The sequence below is a fragment of the Coloeus monedula genome (assembly GCF_965178545.1).
Source record: "Coloeus monedula genome assembly, chromosome: Z".
Lineage (NCBI taxonomy): Eukaryota > Metazoa > Chordata > Aves > Passeriformes > Corvidae > Coloeus > Coloeus monedula.
Window position 1 is genome coordinate 75819549 of NC_138822.1, and position 23186 is coordinate 75842734.

The following is a 23186-nucleotide window of genomic DNA, read 5'->3' on the forward strand; positions in this document are numbered from 1 at the left end:
AACTGTAACTGAGCCAGCCATGGACAACGCAATAAGGAAGCTAGTGGGAGTAAGTAGGATCTGCTGATAAATCTGGTTGGTTTGAAATGACAAACCCAGGGGAATTATTGATCCTGAACTCATAGGTCCAGTGGAAAGAATTGATGACAGTAAACACTATAACAATGGAGGATTAAACATGGAACAAATGGCAAGGCCAAAGCCCCAAAGGCTGCCATGAATTTGACTACATACAAGCTGTTCCTCAGTGGAGAAGAGCATGTGACAATAGATTTGAGTTCTAGTCATCACACTGACATAAGCTTCCAATGATACCGCCAGGTAGAAAGAGAACATAATCCATAGAATATGTCCAATGAAATGTCTCCACAGAAATAAAAGCATAAATACCTTTGTACTGTGCTGGCAAGATACCTTCAGAAAAGTATATGAAATCTTTTTATTCTGTACCAAAGTAAAAAAAAATCACAAAGGAAAACAGCAAAAGCAGCTGGAGGATATAAACACAATAATATAGGAGAAGAACAAAGCATCCTGCTTACTCTAGCAAAAAGAACCTTTTCCTGTGTTTGTTCAATAGGTAGGTGAATGGGAGAAGAACTGCAGCTAAACAGAGGTTGAAAATTCAAAGGTGTCTCACCACAACAGTTCTGTAGAAGCCTTTCAAAAGGAGAAGCAGACACCAAACCTAATCAGTTCTATAGAAGGAAATTGGGAGGTTTACATACAAGGAAATGGCATAATATCACACAGTGGCAGTCACCAAGAAGTCCTCTGCAGTCCCTTCTTGTGCTGACATACGCAGTCAAAGAACCAGAGGCTGCATTAGCTACCAGTGCTGGCATGAGCGTTAAGATGCCTCCCCAAGTGCCAGTTAAACACAGTAATCCAGAGTTTGCACCCCTGTTGGGAGTAAGAACTCTTCACACATTCCTCCTCATTTAAAGAAAGCAAACAGCAATATTGTCCCTCCAGATGGATTTGCTGCAGGTGGAGAGGTTCCAACCCTCCAAAGGCACCACTCATGCCAGGACACAGCAGGCCTCCAGTAGCTGCCCTGGGACTTGTCACCAGCCATGGGTCTGCTCAAGTTCAGCCCATGCCAGCAGCCTGACCTGCTCAGAGCCTGGGCAAGCAGCAGAAACAACAGGCAGGTGAGAAGAGCACTGGAACAACTGCTGGAGTTTTTAGCACTGTCCTTCGCAGGGACAAATGGGAGGGCAAAGGGAAAGCAGACACATTTAAAACCCTGCCATCCACATGCTGCATGTCACAGAAAGTGTTTTGCTGGCTTATGGCCTTCTCTGCACAGCTCTATCACTTGATCTTTCCTTGAAAGCAGCCACACCAGGCTGAATCTGGAATGTGATTTTTTTTTTTTCTGATGCTGGTGGATGACATTTTTATATGTACTGTCCAACATATACTTTCAAATGGGGAAGTGCTTGTGACCCCTAGTACTGCAGTACATTCACTCACAGTAAAGTATACCATAATCAGGCGCTGAAAGGTCTTCTCTAAATAATTAAAGTTTCTTGTCAACCAAGAACCAGTTAGCAAAACAATGCCAGTGACAGAGCAGCATAAATTTAAGGCCCTTAAATTAAAGGGAGGCAACAGACATGGACACTCAAGGCAAGTATTCAGTCATAGGATAGGCAATGTTTGGTGAAGCCTAAAAAGGAAACAACAGTTTTGCTTACTCAGAAAAAGCAACAGCTGGGCTTACAAGTAACTTGAGAAGTTATTTAACAAAGTTGCAATTTTCAAATTTTTCAAATTCTCTCCTACACAAGATACTTTAATAGACAGAACAAACAATTATGCACTTCTGTAGAAGAGAAAGTGAAAGTCCATAAAAAGGACAGAGGGGCATAAAAAGAAATAAAAAATCATAAAGTCTGGAGCAGTACAAGGGAAAGGAAGAACATCCACAGATGTGTTAGCTCTCCACATAAATCTAGCTCTCCACATAAAAGGCTTCCTAACAATGTAATTTTCCATCACATTTAAGTACTGTGTCTAGCACATTATCCTCTTAAGATATAAAACAGATGTAAAACATGTAAAGCTGCTTTATGCTGCTTTATTTAAACAGATAAAAAGATCAATAATAACTTATTTGTTTTGAAAACCATCCTAACTTGTTTCAAATACCATGCTTTATTATTAAACCTCAAAACCCTCAGTTAGATATAGGTTAATCTGAATCAGGCTAAAACGAGGAGCAACTGTTTCACTGACTAAATTAAACTTCTGGTCATGCCTAATTAGAGCATTTCTTCAGTGGCATTAACAGAGTCAGACTGAACTAAATCTTCCCAATTAAACAACTCAGTCTTGTGTTTCAATGTCTTCATTCAGTCAAGTATGCTACATTTTACATGGAATCCAAAGCTGCAACAAGTCACGGGATTATTTTAAATTCATTCTGTATTCTGCAACAGCATCCATTTAATTGACAGCTGAAGAGCCCCAAAGGAAGCTCCTTCTTGCTGATGGATCACCTGTAGCCACTCTTCCAGCTGCCAGATGGGAAGTTTAAAGGAGGTTCCAGTGGTTTTGCACTGAAGCCAAAATGGGACTGAATTTAACACCGATATTTGACACCAGGTATCTCTGCATTCCTGAAAAAGCATTAATGGACAGATATTTACCAGTAAGAAGGAAACAAAACTGCTGATACATGAGCCAATAAAGCTTACAAATGCAAATTCATCAAACTCCAGGGATGGCATTTGCACGGAGGCCCAAAATCCGTTCAAGGTTCAGCTTCTCCTGGAAGCCAGTTCAGCCTCATTCATACAGCTACGAGAGAGGGGGAAGCACAGCAGGCACTGAATGCATATAGCACAGAGTCATGAAAATAAAACAGCTGAGGATCCAAAAGCCAGTAGTTTCTCTATGTGAGTTGCTAACACAACTATTGACAAAGCACACAGCAGTCGACAAAACAATTCTGCAGATCCTCCTAGGAGGAAAGAGTTACCTGTTGCCCACAGGATAATGGGCGGAGAGGTAGCCAGTCCATGAATAGAAAGACAACAACTATAGGTATTAAGGAAAAAGTTCTGCCCTTCCCATGGGGCATAGGGCCCTGCTCAAAGCAAAGTTGACTATCTAAAAAGGCATGGGACCTGCAGCAGACCTTTCAGCATCCAGTCTTGATTAATCTCACTACTACAGACCATAGATATACTTTCAATAGATGTACTTTTGACTTTAATTGATGAAAGTAGACAAGCCAGACAGATGAAATGAAGTAATACAACTGAAGAAAAATGAGGAAATACTTGGTTTAAACAAGATTCATAAAGAGGAAGACTGGAATGAGCAATTTGTCCTCTGCACACGTGGTGCCTGTGCACATCACACACACCCCACAGAGCACTGAAGGGAGATCACTCCAAGCATTCATGTTTTCCTCTTTGTACAAGGTCACAGGCACTGAACAGACTCTTAACTTATACACAGTGTTAACAATGCCCCAGACAACCATGACATGCTAAACTGAATCTCAGAGCCTCAGTGGGAGCAACTGGCTACAGGCAGACGAGTCATGCACACACAGAGGTTTCAGAAAGAGATGCTGGTTACAAGGGACAACATGTACAACCTGGAGCTCTCCTCTACCTCCTTCTGCAAAGAAAGAAAAAAAAAAAAAAAAAAGAGAAGAAGGAGAGGAACAAAAGTTAGTAGACCAGCTTTCTGCCATGAGTTCTGTAAAATGATTTTTACAGAAATTGGGGTAAAGATTTGCCACAAGTTGATAACACATTTGTGCAGCAGAGAGTTTTCCCATGCACTTCCTGGGACATGCACCAGTCAATTAATCACTAAGAGACAACCTTGAATTAAACTAATCAAATTTCATCCATAACTACGCATGCATTAAAATATATGCTTTTGAGAGCTCTTTTTAGAGTTACCATTCCTGTTTCATTAACTGGGGATTTTTAAGTAATCTTAATACAGAACTGGAGCTGCCGTTTACCATACAAGAATAAAACCCTGTATTTATTATAAGGAGGGACAAATTTGCTCCCCTCTCCCCCAGACTGCATCCACTGCCTGCATCTGAAACATATCCCCTGCTCTCTTCCTCACCCCCTGTACATTTTGCCCAGTATGAGGAAACTGGCAGCTCCCACGGAACACATTTTGCTTTTGCAAATACCATAATGCAGAGAGATATTTTCTGAGTTTATACATCTAGGCAATTTTCCTCTGAGCAAAAAAAAAATCCAGAAGCCTCCTACACTAAATCTCATGTTTATGGATAGGCAATTTCAAGGCTAGTAAAGTTACATGAGAGTCATACTCAAAACTTCCGGTACAGACATGGTATTTTTTAAGTCTTCCAATCAGATATTTCTCTATCTGCACAGAAGAACCGTATTACTCATTTGTGTATGAAAGATGGAGGGGAAGGAATATCTTCATGGCAACAGGAGACACTCAAATTGGTGTAAAAGCAAAAATAGTTTTTGAAGTTACTGTCTATATGGGTGTAATTACAGACATGCAATCACTAAGACAGGAAAATAGAGAAGCTATTTTAACTCAATCGCTAAGGAGAAGTTGAATTACTTTAGCAAACGAAGTGCTGGATTGTAGCTAAAATAAAAATCCTATTTTCCACCTTAAAGACATGCCTGCATGGATGCTCATTAGGGGAGAAAGCCTCTGGACCACCCTGGAGGTTTCTCCTTTGGCGCTAATGGAGGAGAAATCACAAGCAGCAGGATGCTGCAACCACCGGTGTGGCACAAGTACCGTGTTTTGGCAGTCCGCTCTGCACAGACCTGCGGACCTGGAGAAACTGAGGAAACTTGGGGTCCCTTCAGGACTCAGATGGGAACACGTTTTGTTGGGCATGGACCCTTCTGACTGTTCTCTCTAAAGTAATTTTCTGTACCATCTTCCTGCCTGTCCTATTCAATTAAGCCAAACCTTCTCACCTAGACAGACACAATTTCACTTCAAGTCCTCTGGTTTTGTCCTTCTTTTTACACAGTCACTCCAAGCCCTTCCAACCCAAGCCAAATCTCTCCTGACTTGGTCCCTGGAGCGGTTTCAGTGAGTCTCAGGCAGACCCAGACACCCCTCATTCCTGGGGTTTTAATTCCTTTGCATTTAAACTCTAATCCTTCTTAGCATCTCCTGTGGAGTCTCGGGGCGCAGAAGATGCAGAAGACCTGGACTCGTCCCCTCTCAGGTCTGCTGTGGCTCTCAGTCAGGTCGAGCAGGGAAACCCTGCTTCTAGCCCCCAGATGGAAAACACTGAGGACAGATAGAGTCTCTGGCAGTGCAACAGCTCAACAGTAGCAAGCTACCAGTGAGCATATGCAAACTACACATTTTTCAAAAGCGTATTCACTCCGCTCATTCAGAGTTGATTTTCCACAGAAAATTCCTTGACACAGACTAGCACTGCCAAATTTTAAGACCTCAGGGCACCAGAGCTTCTCAAATATAGGTCACACTTATTTTTATACAAATGCAAAGTTATAAAGCTTGCATTAGACTAATTTTTGGATAATTACAAAAAACTGAAAACAACAAAACATTTTGTATTAAAATCCATACATATCTTTGATTTCGGAGCACCATCAGTTTAAGGTTGTTAGGGACACTTTCAGGCCAAATGTAAAATTTGGCAAAGCTCTGAGTAACTGCAGACACAGATTTAAAATCTTGCATCTCATTACAGCAGGTGCACTCAGTTTCATCAATAGTGACTAATTTGGTTAAACCCTGATCACAGAATTCTTTCACCATTTCACTTTTGAGCAGTCACCGTAAATCTCAAAGAATCTCTAGCATTTCACGGCTTTTCTTTAAACAAATTCAAACTATCATCATCTTCAGTTACACTTTTTGCTTTTTCTCAAATTCAAACTTCAAAAGCTTCTTCAGATTTTCAGGGGATATTTTATTTTTTCTCTTTTGACTTCCAATTAAACATAATTATTTATATGCATCTGCCAAGTTCCAAGTTCTTCTGGTAATTTGCATCTGTGTTCAACTATAAATAATTTAAACCTTTATGCCAGTGCATCATCTCTGAATCACCAAAACACGCATATTTACCAACACCTTCAAATTTATCTTCCATTCCTTTGCTGGAGGCTGCTAACAAACACATTTAAGAAAATACCTTGAACTGAACTTCCGAGCAAAGTGAAGTTCAGGTTCAGAACCAAAAAAACAGCTCCAGAACTGGGTTTTCAGTGGACCTTATCTGGGAACTGAAAAGGCTATTAACAACAAATTATATTTTTAAAGTAAGACACAAACACTCATCTACAGCTGGGACAAAAAAGCAAACCAACAACATTTCATTGCATTCCAGGTACAATCCTTTTTCCGAAGGAAGAAAATAAAAGCTTGGCTCTCACTTGAGTACATTGAAACAGGATGCAGCTTCTCTTTCTTGAAAAATGCATGCCAAAACAACACTATTTCAGACAGTCACAGAATCACAGAATGGTTTGTGTTGGAAGAGACCTTAAAGATCATCTAGTTCCAACTCTTTCCTGTCTAGCTGTCAGGATCTGGGCTGCTTTGTTTCCTGACATCTCCACCGTTTTTTTCCCAAGGTCTCTCTTTTCTTATCCTTTATCCACTGATTTCCACTACCTTTGACTCCTTCCATCTCTCGGAACACATTTGCTACATCGTGACTTCATCACATACTTATTTTTATAGCTTCAGTTGCCAAATCTACCTGATAGATCCACCTTTATGGGAGTGGCACACAAGGGCCACCAATTTTTTGTCACATCACTGGATGATGTTCAAGAGAACTGATTCAGGGAGGATCAGAAATCCCAATTCACCTTGGGGCCAGATCTAAGGTACAAAGTCCAGCTCTGCTGCTCCTCCTCCTCCTTAATTGTTTTGGCTACTTCTTGCCTTGTGAACGTGCCTGTGCTGCTCAAACTCTGCTGCTCAAACTCTACTGAGATGAGCAGCCTCCTCTCACATTCAGAAACAGGCTATTTCAGTACTTCTGCTGTACTGTGGCAAATGCTAATCCCAACCACTGTCTGTTCCCTCAGGTTCTAAAATTAGGACATATGTCCAGGACTTGAGCACCACACAAACACCACCAAAAAAAAAAAGTATCTGTGCCAAGCCTGCTAACAAATCCCAGTGTTTCCCTCATTAAAAACTTACTGTTTGAGCCAACTCTATACTAAAGACCTTGTACAAAATAAGAAAGCAGAGAGCTCATTACCAGCTTTATGATCTGCATAACTGAGAAGAATGCTGGTACAGAAATCAAATACGGGTTGACAGATTGTTTCTTCACAGTGAAAGCAGAGTCACTGGAAAAGCACTTGGCAGATGACTCCTTCAGTTGGGAGAGGATTATCTCTGATTATTCTGACCAGCTTTCATGATGGCAAGAAGAGTGAACACAGTATTTGATACAAGGAAGTTCACAACAAGTATGTGAAGATTTCAAGCTGTAGTTAAAATAACTTCCAGTCTTGAAACAATGCCTCTTTCCTGAACTGTGTAGTGATTTGTAGAGATGACACTGAGAAAGCCTTCTCACCGCCTGGAGAGGGACAGGGAAGATGGACCTACACTTCAACTTTAGGTTCTGCCTTACCAAATTGAGGCCTATCAAAACATGTCCCATCAAAAGATGCCAGTCAGCTCTATCATCACATCCTCAGGAAATGGTTTAGCAGCACTGCTCCACCACTGTATCAGTTCCCATCTGCTGCGGTCACACATTTCAATATCTGTGCTGGCAATAAGAGATGTATTTTGTTTCCCCAGAAACAAAAAATTTTCACCTCATGGACAAATTATGGAAACAATACAAAAATACAAGTCTCAACTTTCCAAATTTAAAACTATTATTATTATTACTATTACTACATTATTATTATTATTACTATTTTCTTTATTATTTTCAATGCTCTCTACTAGGATAACATCTAGCAGTGATTAAACACTGAGAACTCCCACTTTGTGGGATGTCACTTTGTGATGGAGTCACTTAAAGTCTAGATCCACTCAGCTCACAAAACTGCAAATCTGGCTACTTATAGCTCAAATGCACACTTTGTTATCACATGTCTTAACTATTATATTTAACAAGAAACCAAGTCACGAATTATGATGAAAAACCTTAACACCTGCTATTTCGAAGAAGCTCTGCAAATCTCTCTCTCTCAAAGAAAAAAAAAAAAGGTGAAGCTTGCTAACTGGCATTTCAGTGTGTTACACAGTAAATTTCAGGGGGTTTTGTCAGTACTGTTGTACAGTGCATGTACTTCTCTTTGTAACTATTTGCTCACAACTTTCAATACACTCACAGAATATTCACAGTTCACCCACAGAATGAAGTGTTGGCCGCTGGCTGCACAAATACCAGATTTTGACATCTCCTTAAAACATTCTTTTCATTTTACCTGAATTTGTCTCCTCAGCAGAAATCCAGTTTCCCTCCTGTGCTAATTCTTTTAAGAGTCTCCTACGCATTTGTCTCTTTTCCCTCAGCACATTTTTGAAATTGTTGATGCATTTGTTCAGGTAGATGGTCTCTGCGCACACCTTGTCAAGGCTCATGGGCCTACATTCCTTTGCTGGCTCAGGCAGACGGTTCACATCTTCTCCAAGCTCCTCAGGAGGTAATTGCTGCCCAGCAGGGATTTCACTGACAGATGATGGCATCACACTGGAAACAGGAGGCTCATGTGAAACAGAGGAAAGACTGGAAGGAGCCAATTGCATCTGAGCAGATGTTTCACTGTTGACATTCGTGTTTGCCTGGCTCTCAGAGGACTGACTAGGAGGGGTTTCTGCAAAGTAGTCAGAGCTGCCACCCATACCTGAACTGGTCAGCATAAGCGTGTTGTCATCATCCATCTGTAAACCACTATCATTTTCCAAAAGGATTTCAGAATCACTTGTTTCCAGTTTATGGAACACCACTTGCAGAGCAGACCTGAAGTGGTGAATAGCTTTCCCAAGCTTATTAGTGTAAAACTTCATGTCTACAAGATCAATGTTGTCCCTGGAGTGGTCAAGGAAATACTGGGAATTTTCCAGGACATCCCTAAAGACCTGATCAGTTGGATCTTGATCATTCAGGTCCATCTGGATCATATCTTTCAAGCTGTCACTACTATCAGCCATTTCATCTGTTGTATGATCATAGCTAATGGTTGTCACCCCACTAGAAACATCTTCTCTTTGAACATCACCTTTCTCTGCACTGGTAAATTTGCAAGAGTTATCATAGTCTGTTTCAATTTCTTCTGTGGTTATTCCCTCATCTTTTTCTAGAAGAGAAGAAGAATTCTCTGTGATGCTTTTAGTGTCAAGCCTCTGCTCGCTACCATTACTTGAAGCACACATCTGGCTTGCATGGCCCGAAGAGTCAGATGAGCAGCAGTGATTTCCATCACCTGATTTGGGCGAATTGGTCACCTGTGAAGGTTCAGCAAGGGCCTGGCAAATGTCCCTGTCATCTGAAGGCTGCTCACTGCAGCTTACTGTTTGTGCTTCCTTTCCAGTTTCAGGTATCAAGGTGTCTGTCTTGGTCAAGGCTGACTTCTGCACAGAATCAAGTCTCTCCCCTGCACACTGTCCTTTCCTACTCGTGCTTTTATACTTAACCTGGCATGAGTCCATCTGAAGGTGCCCAACTGCATCAGTTCTCTGAGCTCCATCAGGATTCACCAAGTTCTGATTATTTTTCTTGAAGCCAGACTGCGAAGAGACTGAATCTGTTTTCTGGCCCCTCTGGCCATTCTGCCGCTTTTGCTCCTCACTGGTTGCAACCCGGACCCCTGAGCTCTGCAGAAGGATAGACTTCTGTAAAATAAAGTCTCTCTGTTCACAACTCACAAGTTTCACAACTGCTGGTCTTGGCATTAATGGCTTGCCTGTACCAATATCTGACCTATAAGCATCTTTTATATACTTACTGCACTGAATGCCATTGAAACAGTGATATTCAGACAAAAAGCTGCAGATAAGCTCTACTGTGTTTTCACCATCTTTCTCTGGGATGCCATAAAAATACAACACTGGCTCTTCCTTTTGTACCTCCCTTCTTGGCTCTCGAGCATGCATACCCTGGGATTTGCCACCAGAACCACCTTGCAAGCCTTCTATCTCACTCAAGACTGTGTCCACACAGCTGGAGACTTCATCCACAGAGCCTTTTATCAAGGTGAGGTGCTGACGGAGCTCTGCAATCTCTGTCTGGATTCGACTTATTCCCTGGAGCTCTTTAACAATGTAATCAACCACATCAGCTGAGCGGTCTCTTGATTGCCTTCTACGACTCTTGTACGCAATGGTCTTTTCCTGGGGAAAGCATCCTTGCCTTTCAGCTGCATCCCTCCAGCTCATGGTAATGCTCAGGGAAGAAAGGTCCTGCCCCTCAGACACTCTGCCCTTTATTTCAGAAGAGGTCTGCGTGATACCACCAGAAGAACTCCCCTGCAAGTCCTTCTTGTTCTGTTGAACTGAACATGGTATTTTTACGTAACCACCCCAGTTCAGTTCCACTTCACCAACACACACTTCACTCACTCCCTTGGAATCACGTCCTCCATCCTGATGAAAGTCCCCTCCAGCCATGGAAAATTCAGTGCTTGGAGAGCTCCTCTTGATTCCACAAACAAACATGTCTGATTCAATCTCCACCGGGGAGAGCTGGCAGCGATGTGCATGGTTTGAATTATCATCCACCTGGCCTTGGAGAAGCCTCTTCATTTTGTCCCGCAGAAACAAATGGAGCTTTTGCTTCCGGAATTGCTTCCTGCCCTGCAGTTTTACAACAGGTTTTCTGTGCAGAAGTGAAATTTCATTTTCTTGCTTTTTCAATCTACTTCTAGCAAACATCATCAGCTGCACCTGTGTTTCTCATAGTGCTACAAGCTGCACAAGCACACATCAATCACTTCCCAATGCACAACTTGCATCCAGTTTTTATTCTGTCATGAGGCAGCTACCGAAAGAGGGGAAAAAGACATTACAGTTTGGTTCAGATAGAAATATCCGAGGTAACTTAAGCAGCAGAACAAAAAAACCCCAAAAACCTAAAATCAGCATACACATAAAATCAGACAGAAAGAGGATGTGCTGTTTTAAGTGTACAGACATTGTCTTGGTTTTGGCCAACTCCCCAGATCAGGTTCTTGTTGTAATAAGTGTTCCTTGCTCCTTCTTCTATTCAAGAAAGTGAAGGGGGGAAAAAAAAAAAAAAAAGGTCAAATTCAAGAAGCAATTCTGTGGCCATTTTTCTACCAGGTTTGCAAATTACTCTCAAGTTTGAGCTCCTGCAACTGTGCACTGTGTGATTTAATTACCCCTCTGAATACAGAATTCTGACATTAGAAATTCTATCCTTGCACGTTTCCCTTCCTTTCAAGTTCACAATCTTCATCCTTTCTTTTTTCAAACCAAAGCAGAAATCAAATTTAACTTGGCGCAGTACCAGCTAGCCCACAGGAATTGCACAAAGTGATGTAAAGTGGCAAGAACACTGGATGACAGATTTTAGGAGTAAAAGCCTTTCTGCTATTTTAGTATTTTCATCTTAATATTTTGCTACAAAGCAGTAAAAAAAAAAAAGAAAAAAATCCAAAAAACGAACCAAACCAAAAAAACCTCAAAGCTTGCAAGCTCCCAAGCTAACCTGCAGTTAAATATGCCACACTCAGCATATGCACAAACAGCCTGCGCCGACAGCATGAAGCTTCTGCATGTCACTTCTACTCCAGCTCTGAAGATTTTGCAGTGGATTATTTTCCCCTATTTAAATCCCCTCTGCAATGAGCAAAATAAAAACAAAAACCCACCATAATATTAACTACTTGAACTTCCATGTGCCTTTACTGCCATACCTACTAAGCAACATACAATCAGTTTTTTCCTCCAGAGAGTAGGGCACACAAGAGACCCACACAGGATCCTCCTGGAGACAAGGTGACTGGAGAACACAGGTGTGTTTGATGATTCTGTTTGGACTTGCTGCCTGAAGCACATATTCTTTCTCATATTCTTGTCTTATTTAAGACCTATGGTAACTGTCTTTCATTTTTATTGTTTCACTTTGTGGGCAGGAAGGGAAAGAGTGTTTTTTGATCTGGAGGAAGCAGCACTGCAAATACCAATCTCTGTAATAAGAGCTTAATTAATATGCTATAAAAGAGGTTGCATCTGTGCTTCAGGTTTAAGTCCCATCATCAAGCATCTCAGCTGAACTTCCATAACAAAGGCACTACCTGCCCCTGTGCAGGCTAAACAAATTCTCTGTGGGATTGATTATCAGCTTTTTTAGAGAAAGCAAGCTTTAATTTTCAAGAATTTTCAGGCCATTGATCCAGAAAAATCTGTTGGGATTTCTGTGAGGTTTTTTTTTTATCTAACTGTTCCCTCACAGAAGAGGGCTGACATAAGGGATATTTTCTCAGACTCTCTTCTTGCACCACTTACACAGTTTAGTCACTTTTACTTGATTAGGTAACTGACGTTTAACATCAAAAAAATCACTCTGTACCAGTCATAAGAAGTGAACCCTTGGAAAGCAAGCAACTGGATTCAATGGCAGCCAAGAAAAAGTGATCCACAGTTGTGGCTCCCTACATGCGTTGCTTGAGGGTAGCACACGGAAATGCTCATTTCAAGTATTATCCAGCATACTGAACTCCAAGTGCAAGGAGAAAAGCCTACATATGCTTGTGCAAGGCTTCCCTCAGAAAACTCCATCTTCATTATGTTTCCTTCTGTATGCAGCTTTCAAGGCATCAGAGGGGCATAATGATCATTTTAGTTTAAAAAAAAAATCAATTCAAGACAGAGCTTGCTCTCACTTCCTTTGTATGCTACAACACTCAAGAGCAGCAGCTTGTTACAGAAATCACTTTTTCCTGTTGAACACTTACTTGCAGGATTGCAGTCGTTCCAAACCTAGCAGCTCAGTGCAAACAGTACAATGCTGTCATTTTTATCTATTATATATAGTATTTGTGGCATATGTGTACATATTTATGAATATATAGGTGTGTATATATGTATGTATGTATGTGTGTGTGTGTATATATATATATATATATATACACACACAAGAATATCTACTTCATTGGAGATTTTCAAAAGCACATCTTTGATTTCATCAAATACCAGCAGTACCTTTCCATCTTTCCCCAAGGAGGACAGAAACTGTTTCCTCCAAAGCTGGGAACAAGGCCAGAGCAGAACACGTGGACAGCAGCTCTGGCTCAGAGGGAAGCCTTTCTACCTCTCTCTACAGTGGGTGGAAATGAACGGAAATCGCTGTTTACCACCAAAGATCAAATCACTGCCCACTGAGTGGAATGCCAAGAATCAAGTAAGAGAATCACCCTCTTTGTAGCTCTCCCACAGGCTTCCTCCCTCCATTCCCCATCCCAAGCCCACACTCAGACCTGAAGCTCTGGGCATTCACTCATTCTGTGGGCTGGTCCCACAGTGTCTCTGCACCTCCTGCCAGATCCTTCCCTCCTCCTTTTCAAGGGCTGTGTGCCTGCTCCTGACCCCCTCCACTGCTCCAGACTAGGTGCACTGCAACATGTCCCCTATAAAGTTCCCTTATTTCTGTCATGTTGTCTGTGTTAGAGCTGTGTTTTTTTGTAGCACAGACATCTAAAGTGGGAATAAAAGTTAACGCAGGTTCACCCAGAAAAAAACCCCAAAACCTAATCTAGATGCAAATCTCTGCTGAAGTCTTTTTCTCTTCCAGGATCACTCCAGGAGTCACACTAATACATAACAAGAAAGCAAGTCTTTAAGGAAACAATATTTGGATCCTGGTGTCCTGCCAGATGCTGCAAGCCTTCACTGACTGCACAAGGTTTGTTCTGACTGCCTTGTTAGGAGGCATCTCCTTCCAGGAGAACTCCATGCTCAGTTAAGGGCAGCTGTCTCTGGATGTGCAGGAGAACAGCATGCACAGGCACCACCATTTCTATGTTCCCCAACTTCCCAAAATAGAGCCAGGCTCAAGCTCAACATGAGGAATACATTGCTGCTTTACTTGGGGATATTTGGGTTATTTTGCTATTCCCGTGAGAACAAAGCTGACATAGTAGGATTTTAGAGAGGGGAAACAGGTGAGCTACCACAAACACTGCACGGCTTATTACCTTATCACCGGACGTACTTCTGAAATACCCTTGTAATGCATGAACAACAGAAACTTTTCGTCCTGACATACAGATTTGCCATGACAACAGGAGTAAAAGCATGTCATATGCCAGCATCCATATTGAGAAAAAAGAACATGAGACATCCCATGAAAGAGTAACATGCAATTATGTAATCTCTGCTCATCAGCTGGGGATCAGCCATGTTTTATGCTTACAGCACTCAGGGAAGGCAAGGCTCTCACCAGGGAGAGGGGAGGTGACTGCAACCCTCTCTGAGCAGTACCTTCAGTTCTGCGAGACACTGGACCAACATGGTTCAAAACAAAGGTAGTATTGTGTGCCTTCAGCACTGCCCCACACTGCAGTGGGCTGGCTGCACTCTGGTGGAAGAAAACGGGGTGAGAGTACAAAAATGAGGTAGGTTTATCGTACAGATCATAGAATTGTTTAGGTTGGGAAAGATCTTTAAGATCATCAAATCCATCAGTTTACCCAGCATTGGCAGGGCCACCACTAAACCATATACCCGAGTGCCACATCTATATGTCTTTGAAATATCTCCAGGGATAATGACTCCATCACTCCCACGGGCAGCTCACTCCAACGTCTGATACCCCTTGTTAATGGCTATCTGGTTTTCATCACACTAAGGTAAATACTGAGACACCTTCACTCCACAACTTCATGTTAGAAGGTGCTGGTACCTCAGGGCAGATGTGATGTTCAAGGTCCCCAAAAAAGAGATATAAAAACAATTAACTATGATCAGAAAAACATTCCACAGCAGCCTCTCTGGCTACTGACTCATGCTATTGAGTGAAATCTTTTTTATTAGATTATATTTGCAGTATCGTCCACACAAAGTGGTATTGCATTACCTGTAGTAGCAATTACACTAGGAAAAGCAATAAAATGTCTAATAAATGGTCTTGCTACTTTATGAAGTGTGATTTAAACATGAAGAATACCAATAACTAAAATGCAGGACATTCTCGGGAAAAAGATTTTGGCATCAAAAAGAAAAAGAAATCACAGCTAAGGCTGCCATAGCAACATCGCCCCAGCACTCAGCATGCTGAAACATCAACTCTTCCTGAGAATATTATAGCATTTTTAAACACAGTAATTGCTGAAAGAATCTTAACAAGGCTTGACAGAGATATGAAGAGTTATCATCAGTTTTGCTGTTTGACTTCTGGAGATGAGCCTGCAATTTTCTAATTAATATCATTAGACTTAGTTTTGGGTTGGATCATACCTGAACATGGCATTGTTGCTTTGCTTCTGAGAATGTGTCTCTCTTCAAACCTTCTCCTGATAATTAACAAAAATTCTAACTTTTGACTCCTAGCATGGATGATCAGAATAATAAGGTACTGAGCTGAGCAATCCCGGGCAAAAAGCAGCAGAGATGGAGAACAAAACATACTGTTGAGAAACACGTTCACCTCAGGACATTTCGGCTAGAAGTAAGGTGCAGAAGAGACACGTGGAACTCCATGTGGATTAAAGAGGAAATACATCCATGACATTGAAAAGACAGTAGTTACAAAAGGATGGAAATAATTTTACAAAAAACAATGCGAGGAGAAGAACTTATTACTCAGACCCTTGGTAACCCTTTCACAGTCCCTCTGCAGCCAATGTTTCCTGTTCGAGAACTACTGCACAAGCTGCAAAACCACATGCCAGCCCTAGCTGTAGAACTTTCTTAAGTTTTTTAAGCACTTCCCATTTTTTTTTCCAGGTTGTATCTGTACCTACAACATTGGTTTCAATACAGCTAACCAAAAACTATGACAAAACACTCCAATGCAGGTATCAATGACAGCTGGCCTTCCCACCTGACACATTTCAGAAAAAAAACCCCACACTTGAAACCTTTCCAGAGCAGTTTGATAGAAGTGACAAAAGGTCAGGTGTAGTCAGTCATCTTCATGGTGGAAAACTGATCCGGGGAACACTGCATATAACACAGTTCTGCACCTCCCACATCACAGTTATTTCTCACCTTTTATACAAGGCCATCCAACCAAGGCAAAAAACCACATCTGAATAATATTTTGCTGTACCAGCAAGTTATCAGGCTAGCTACTAAGTACAGGAACAGTAAAAATCACAAACTATGAGGGTAAAACACCCACTGAAGTGTTGTGGGTTCACGACACTCACCAACGTAAAAACTTCTGTTGTAAAACAGCATAAAATTAAACTAATGTAATTGAAGAGTATCACTGTGTAGTAGAACAAGGAGATGGCACTTCTTGCCTTAACTTCTTAACACCCCCTACAAACTTAGGGGACACCCCAGAAGTTAAGCGTGTCTCAGCGTTCTGCAAAATGGGACTAATGTCTGTCATCCAGATAGCACCCCTTCTGTGAACACAGATGGAGAGGGACTGAAATGTCCAGGCTTTAAGTCCATCTGCCTTGGGAACCCCTGGAAGGCACCTCAGCACCAGGCTTCCATTCTTCAGTGCCTCACTGTGCTCATTCCCTCTGCATCCTTCTATCCCAGCTTTTCCTGCAGGCTGGAGGCAGCAGCGCCTGGCACAGCGATACACTGCCTGCAGTAACAAACAAGGTCTGTCACCACCTGGCAGCCAGGAAAAGGCAGCATCCAGAGACAGAAATAGGGGTTGTCCCCAAGAACAGAGGGAGGCACAGGCTGCAAGCTGCCGACCACGGCACTGCAAAGGCTCATGCCTAGTGAGCAGCAAGCTAACTCTGAGGCACCTACCTAGTTCTGAGGCAACCCTGTGCTGAGGAAAAGGCAAAAAGGGTAACTGACTACTCAAAACAGACATCACAGCTGCTTCTGTCTATCTTATGTAAAAGTTACTTCACTCCTTCCCAGAAAACAGAAAACCTGAGCAGCAGCTATCAGCAGTTTAAGAGCAAATGGGAATGTAATTAAGTACAGCAGTACCCTGAATTGAGTATTTCCAGAGCATGGGAGTTTTGTACACAGCTGAATCAATCAGTAGATGGTTTGCCCAGCACTAATTGCTCCTTAAAACAGATTTATCCCAAATCAGGATCCTAAGAACAAAGCATTGTACTGAACACAGGGGCCAGGATCCAGAATCAACTTCTTGTTTAAAGGAAAGAGCTCCAAGAACTGAAACAAAATTATCAGGACATGCTGACAAGTTGGCTGGCCATGGGATGAAAACTTTAGAAATACCTACCAGACTTTGGGGAAAGGTTTCTGATTATTCAGCTATCTCTAACCAGAAAGAAAACAGACAGCACTGGCAGTACAAACACAGTACCTCCGGCTTAAAGAAGGCTTGCATGCACCATTATGAAAATGCTGAATGATGCTAAGAGCTCTGACCAGACTAACAGAAACGGAATGTGCTGTACCTCTCCCCTACTTGTAACCCAGCTTACAGCCCAGTGCTGAATTATTGCTCAACGAATAGTGTGAACTCTCCAAGTTCTGCATTTCTGACAAGAACCACCATGAAACATTCATCTGTAAGAATTTTCTCAAAACTCTGATGACTCACTGAGGAGGTTTGGAGCTGGTTTTCCAGGTGACAGTGCCTCAGCTCACAGGGACTTTCAGGCAGGGGAGGGACAGGTAGCACCCACCAGTACAGGGTGATGAATTAGGAGACCCAATTTCTGTTGTCAGGGCAGAGAGAGCACAGCCCTGGTACAGACTGGTGCTACACGATCTTACTCACTGATTGTGACCTATTCTGCACTCCCTTAGGGCAGACACTTAGCAGTGTTCAGCCAGATTGGGTGAAGGTACCATATGCAGCAAATAGAGTAATTAGGGTTTTACAGCTCATAATACTAAAACCTAGCACGTGGCAACGAAAATCTTCCTGGGCTAAAACTGCAGCTTTACTTCTATAAGCTCTCTCCTTTTCATCTCAAGGACTGAAGACCTTAGCATTCTGTATTAAGTCTTCGGTTTATCCCCGAAGGCTTGCTCCATTAGCAAAAGAAACCTGCCCATATAAATGGAATGAAAACTGAAAAGATATTTGAAAACAGTCACACCATCTGCTCTGATTCACGAGCTTGTACAGCATCCTCATAGCTCCTGCATGCCAGTCATTCCATCTCATCAACTCACAAGCTTCTCAGCACAAGAAATCAGGCCAATGACAAATACAAATACTCTGTGTTAAAAGAAATCCTTTCTTAAGTGATATTTAAGGAAGAATCAAACTAGTAATTTAATTACTTTAAGTTACTTGCTTTTCAAGTGATCAAATTTAAATTTCCCCAAGCTCTTTTCCCTTTAACTCTTTTTCCCATAGTGATTTTGATGTCAAATTCCAGCTGAGATACAAACCCTCTTAACAGAGAAGTATGAGAAGTAAACAGACACAACCTCAATTATACCAGTCATAAGACATCTACAATTAGTGTCTAATGGGTGAGAACAAAAACTAAGAAATAGAGCACACAAATGAACATACTAAGTGTAAATTGTTTTTATAAAGCACATTTTTAAATCCAGTCAGCTTCCAATGGAGCTATTGTATTGTTAAAGTAAACACACACACACACACACACACACACACAGAGAGAGAGCCCACTCTAAAAATAAAGAGCAATTCTCCTTGGTTGCTGCCTACTTGCAGTTTATACCCAGGCACTTAATTTGTTCCAATCTTTCACTTACCTCACTGCTTCAAAATAAAACAAAAGGTTAAAATGTAAAGGAAATGTATAGAATTAAAAGAAAATTACAGAATACAACAGCTTGTTCTCATAGAAAATACATGTCCTGAAGGATTCCTAATGTTGTTAAAGGTTCACCATATAATGAACTTTCACTATGGAGATTATCAACATATTGTTGATGTCCCATCTGAGGTATCAGGGAAAGCAACGTTAAAGGCACTGTGAGTTTCCCGTTCCACAGCAGCACTAGGATGAGAAATCATGTAAAGTTGAAGGCATGTTGAAGGGAATAAAAAATGCAAACAGCTACTAAAAATCCAAAAAGCAAAAAACAGCAGAAGCTAATGACTGCAAAATCTAAAAATGCAGAAATCCTTTTGGTTTCCAGGAGCATCCCTCAACAGAAATTCTTTAGTTCCCCACCACAGTGCGTCTCTTCCCTTTCTCAGGCTGTACCAAGTACAGTTAAAACTTCATCCTTCTCTTCAGATGTGACTCAACAGAAAATATTGTACTTCAGAGGCAGAGAGAAAGCTGTGCAGCTACTTTACTCCTCCTCGTCAGCTGCCTACTGCCTAGCTCCTCACACACGCAGCCTCCCCGCTTCACTCCTCGCCTCAAAATGATTCTCCACTTTATTATCCATTCAGAAGGAAATACGAACTGATGGAGCCAATCTGACTAAAGACAAAACGCACTCCTTTGGCATTATGAGAGCAGGCAGTGCAGCACAGCGAGCGGATCTCTCCTGGAAAAGCTCTCTGGCATCCTGCGGGACTGTGGAGAAGGGGGGCTGAGGAAAAAAGCCCAGGACTCAACATAATTAACCAGCTCCAAGAAGATTTTTTGCCCAGCTCTGAGATAGAGGTTTATTTTTATCTCTCCTGTTCACCCCCTGACTAACCCACAAGATTCAGCTCTGCCCTTGCTGAAATGAATCCAGTTTCCAAGGAAGACTAGTACCAGCTCTGCTACAAGTGTGGGGGATTGAACACCCGTTGATCTCTCATTTCCCAAAAATAAAAGTCACATTGTTACATAAAAGAATGACTGCAGAAGTGCTGTGCACAGAATCAGATCCACTCACGTTGTACTGACACTTCTCTCCTGGGAGTGAGCAGCAGCAGGCACTCATCCTGCTAGAAGTGCCTGAATTAAAGGCACCCTTTATCTGCCCCACAGCCTGCTCCAGAGGCATCCAACAAACTGCCGCCAAAAAAACTTGCTGGCCAGTTGATCCATATTCACATCCCCCTTCCCACAAATGCCCCCTTTCTCCTGTCCCCCCTCTTCGTGCACCCAGCATAAACACCCACCTCCTTCCCCAATACTGTTTCTCTGCCTCTAGCATCAAAGGCACTGTGTGAGTGCTGGTGTTGCTCAAGAACAACTCACTGCATCTTTCAAAACAGTGTCTTTTCACAGTGTGGGGTAGGATTTTGAAGAGGCCTATATGACTTAGCTATGGAAATGCCACTATCCTCCCATCTGTTCAAATACCTCCTACCTCCTCGTGAGCCAGCCTTGCTGTGAATGATACTTCCCCTTCAGTATCTTACCTACACCAGTATCAACTTTTATTCAGCACTTCCTCCACAAGCATCACTGTGCTCCAGTGCTGCCCTCACCACAGTGGATATTCTGCTGGCACCTTCAACCCTCTGCTCCCACAGCTCCATCCCAGCACCTGCCAGCTGAGAACAGCCAGGCTGGCGTGCTCCCCAGTTTATTTGTTTGTTTTGGGTAAGAAGTTTCACATACAGCCTAATGTCACAGTTCACAATACTTTGTCTCAGCAGCACCACTGGTGAACTGTATCCCTGCTCTGTCCATGTGCAGCCACAGCACTGCCCCTTTCAGCCAGGCACAGAAATCATGCCACCAACCTCCTTTCAGATCCTCTGTAAGGCTGATGTTCCTCATGGTCACTCATATCCTCCATCCTCCAGAACACCCTCTCATTTTTGCTCTTTCCCCTGCTGCAGGGGCAGGGAGTATTTTGAGAAGTGATTTAGCTTTAAAGGACTTTAAGAGTCTGACCCTGAGTTTCTCATTATATGTTCGCATTCTGCCAGGAAAGCAGGGCTCCTGCCCAACTGAGAGCACTGAGTCCAACTGCAATAAGAATGATTCTACTAAACACAGCAATTACAGCCCTTGAGCTCAGAGTCGAAGCTCTACATCAAATTAATCCACATAAGGATGAGGACTGCCCAGCTGAGAAAATAAAATGCAATCCAGGATTTTAACAGCACTTAGCATCTTCAAAGCTCTGCCTACAAGGAACATGAAAAAAATCTTGAGAGAGGTCTCTTACATAGCAATAGTTTTAAAATATTATAGTAAGCATCCATCAGACAATTTTCTATTTACATTAACTTGCTACAGCACCTGAAATATCCACTAGACTGCCTCACAGGCTTTTACATGCCATACTCTTTCCAAAGATCCTACTACAAGTGGAGCCAGTGTCATCTTGGCAATCACTGCCTCTGTCCCTCCCATCTGTTCCTTCCTTGGTCTTTGCCCATCCCTGTAGTCATCAGTACCAGACAGTAACATAGCAAAGTCAAAATTGTAGTGGAGTCAAACACAATGCTCCAGCCACAGTTCCTGAGACCCAAAGAGCCCGTGCAAATTTCCAAACACTGCCACATAAAATCCCAATTTTCCCATGTCTTACACGAACAGAAACAGAAAAACACATGGAAAAAGTAAGCAAGTCTCATTAGACAGAGCCAGGAGACATTACTAAAGGAGGTCATGAGCAATGAAGTGCTGGGAAATGTCACTGCCCTCACCAGAGCTCACAATGTGGCTAAAAAAGATAAAAAACCAGGTGCCCTCAGAAGAAAGGAAGATGGCACCTTTCAAATGTTTAGAACCCCTTACCTAATGCATAGGATATTGAGACAGACTCTATTTTTCAGAGATCTTTTCTGAAATAATGAAGATAATTTCATGAGTAAAATAAGCATGACTTGCACATAAAAAAAGTCTATGAGAAAGTGTATGCTTTACCTTAAGGCTCAGAGCACTGAGTTATTTGCTTTCTACTAGAGAAATAAATTTCCACTTAAAAATTTAAATACTTCTTACTGCAATTTTTTAATTCACCACCAGATTTTAATTTTAGGTTAAGCCAGCAGGGAATTATTAAAACTGATAAAGCCTGGCTCAGCTGTATAGGCCAAATGCTTTGATGTCTGCGAGGTATACGTTACCCTTTCTTCTTTTTTAATCCTCATTATCTATTTCATTCCAACTTCCTGTAAAGTACTGAATTACTGATAAAATTGCAAAAAGTAAGCAATTCCTTCATGAGCACGAGTGGATTAACCAAAGGAAAATGAGCGCTCTTCAAGCACAGGTCCTGCCCCTCCCTCTCGCACACTTAACAACCCTTCTCCCTGCAGGAAGACAAGCAAGAGCATTTCTACTGGATCTGGGGGAAATACAAAAATGAGTGGCTACGGAAATTAGAGGATAAAAACGTTACACAGAGAGATGAAACAAAGAAACAAAGCGGGGGGAAGTCAAGAGAGAAAAGTCAATGGAGAGAGGTTTGTCTGACACTGCAGGGCGAAATGCCCAACTCACTCTCAGGTTTAATTCATCTCACAAATGGCCTTGGACATCTCTGAGCCAAGAGCTCACTAAAACAAATTTTTTATTTCACTGGGAAAAATGTAAGAACCATGTGTCCCAAGTAAAACTGCCTGCTGTGTCTCCCTAAAGACAGAGTTCTCAGTAAGGCAGCTCGAGTTCAGTGCTGCACTAGACCTCACAAGCTCATACACACAGAGTAAAGTTCATAAATTTATACAGCAGTGATAACATGCTATTTATTATCTTCTTCAAAGCCACAAGAAGATTAAATCAATCAGCAGTCTAAAGATGAAGTGTTAATGAAAAAGCAGTGACCTCCTGCTGTTTGGCAGCTGTCCTCAAAGAATATCAGCTTTGAGGAGCTGTGCATCACACAACCCAAGCAGTGCTGCTGAAATAAAGCCTGGAAGAGAGGAGACTGTATATTCTCAGGCATTCAAAACTGCCCTGTCAATGATGCTGTTGCCATTACAGCAGCTCCAGAACACACCCACGAAACATATACTTAAGATGTCGCTGTCAGATGAAAGAACAACCTTAAGAAGGTGCCACTCAAAGCACTAATGGCTTTCTTTTCCCCCTAGGAAAGGCTAAGGCAAGGGCAACATACAAACTTGGAAGGGAAGAAAGGCACAGGTACCTCCCACAGCACCTTGAGCATCTTGGAAACTCGCAATAGCCTGAAATTACATTGAAAGACTTGAAGAAAATGAAGGAGATAATCTTCCCCAAAGCTTCCAAAGTTCTCACTCTTTA

General features: G+C 42.0%; 2 protein-coding genes across 2 annotated transcripts in view; both read right to left on the reverse strand.

Annotated features, from left to right (window-relative positions):
* LOC309584785 (protein unc-13 homolog B-like) overlaps positions 1–23186 on the reverse strand; it is a 204429-nt gene that overhangs the window by 86327 nt on the left and 94916 nt on the right. The gene's annotated exons all lie outside the window — the stretch shown is intronic.
* On the reverse strand, positions 8413–10752 carry LOC309584826 (uncharacterized protein; the record flags this gene model as incomplete). The annotated part of the gene is made up of 1 exon (XM_082301123.1): positions 8413–10752. The coding sequence occupies one exon, from the start codon at positions 10750–10752 to the stop codon at positions 8413–8415; it is 2340 nt and encodes a 779-aa protein (XP_082157249.1).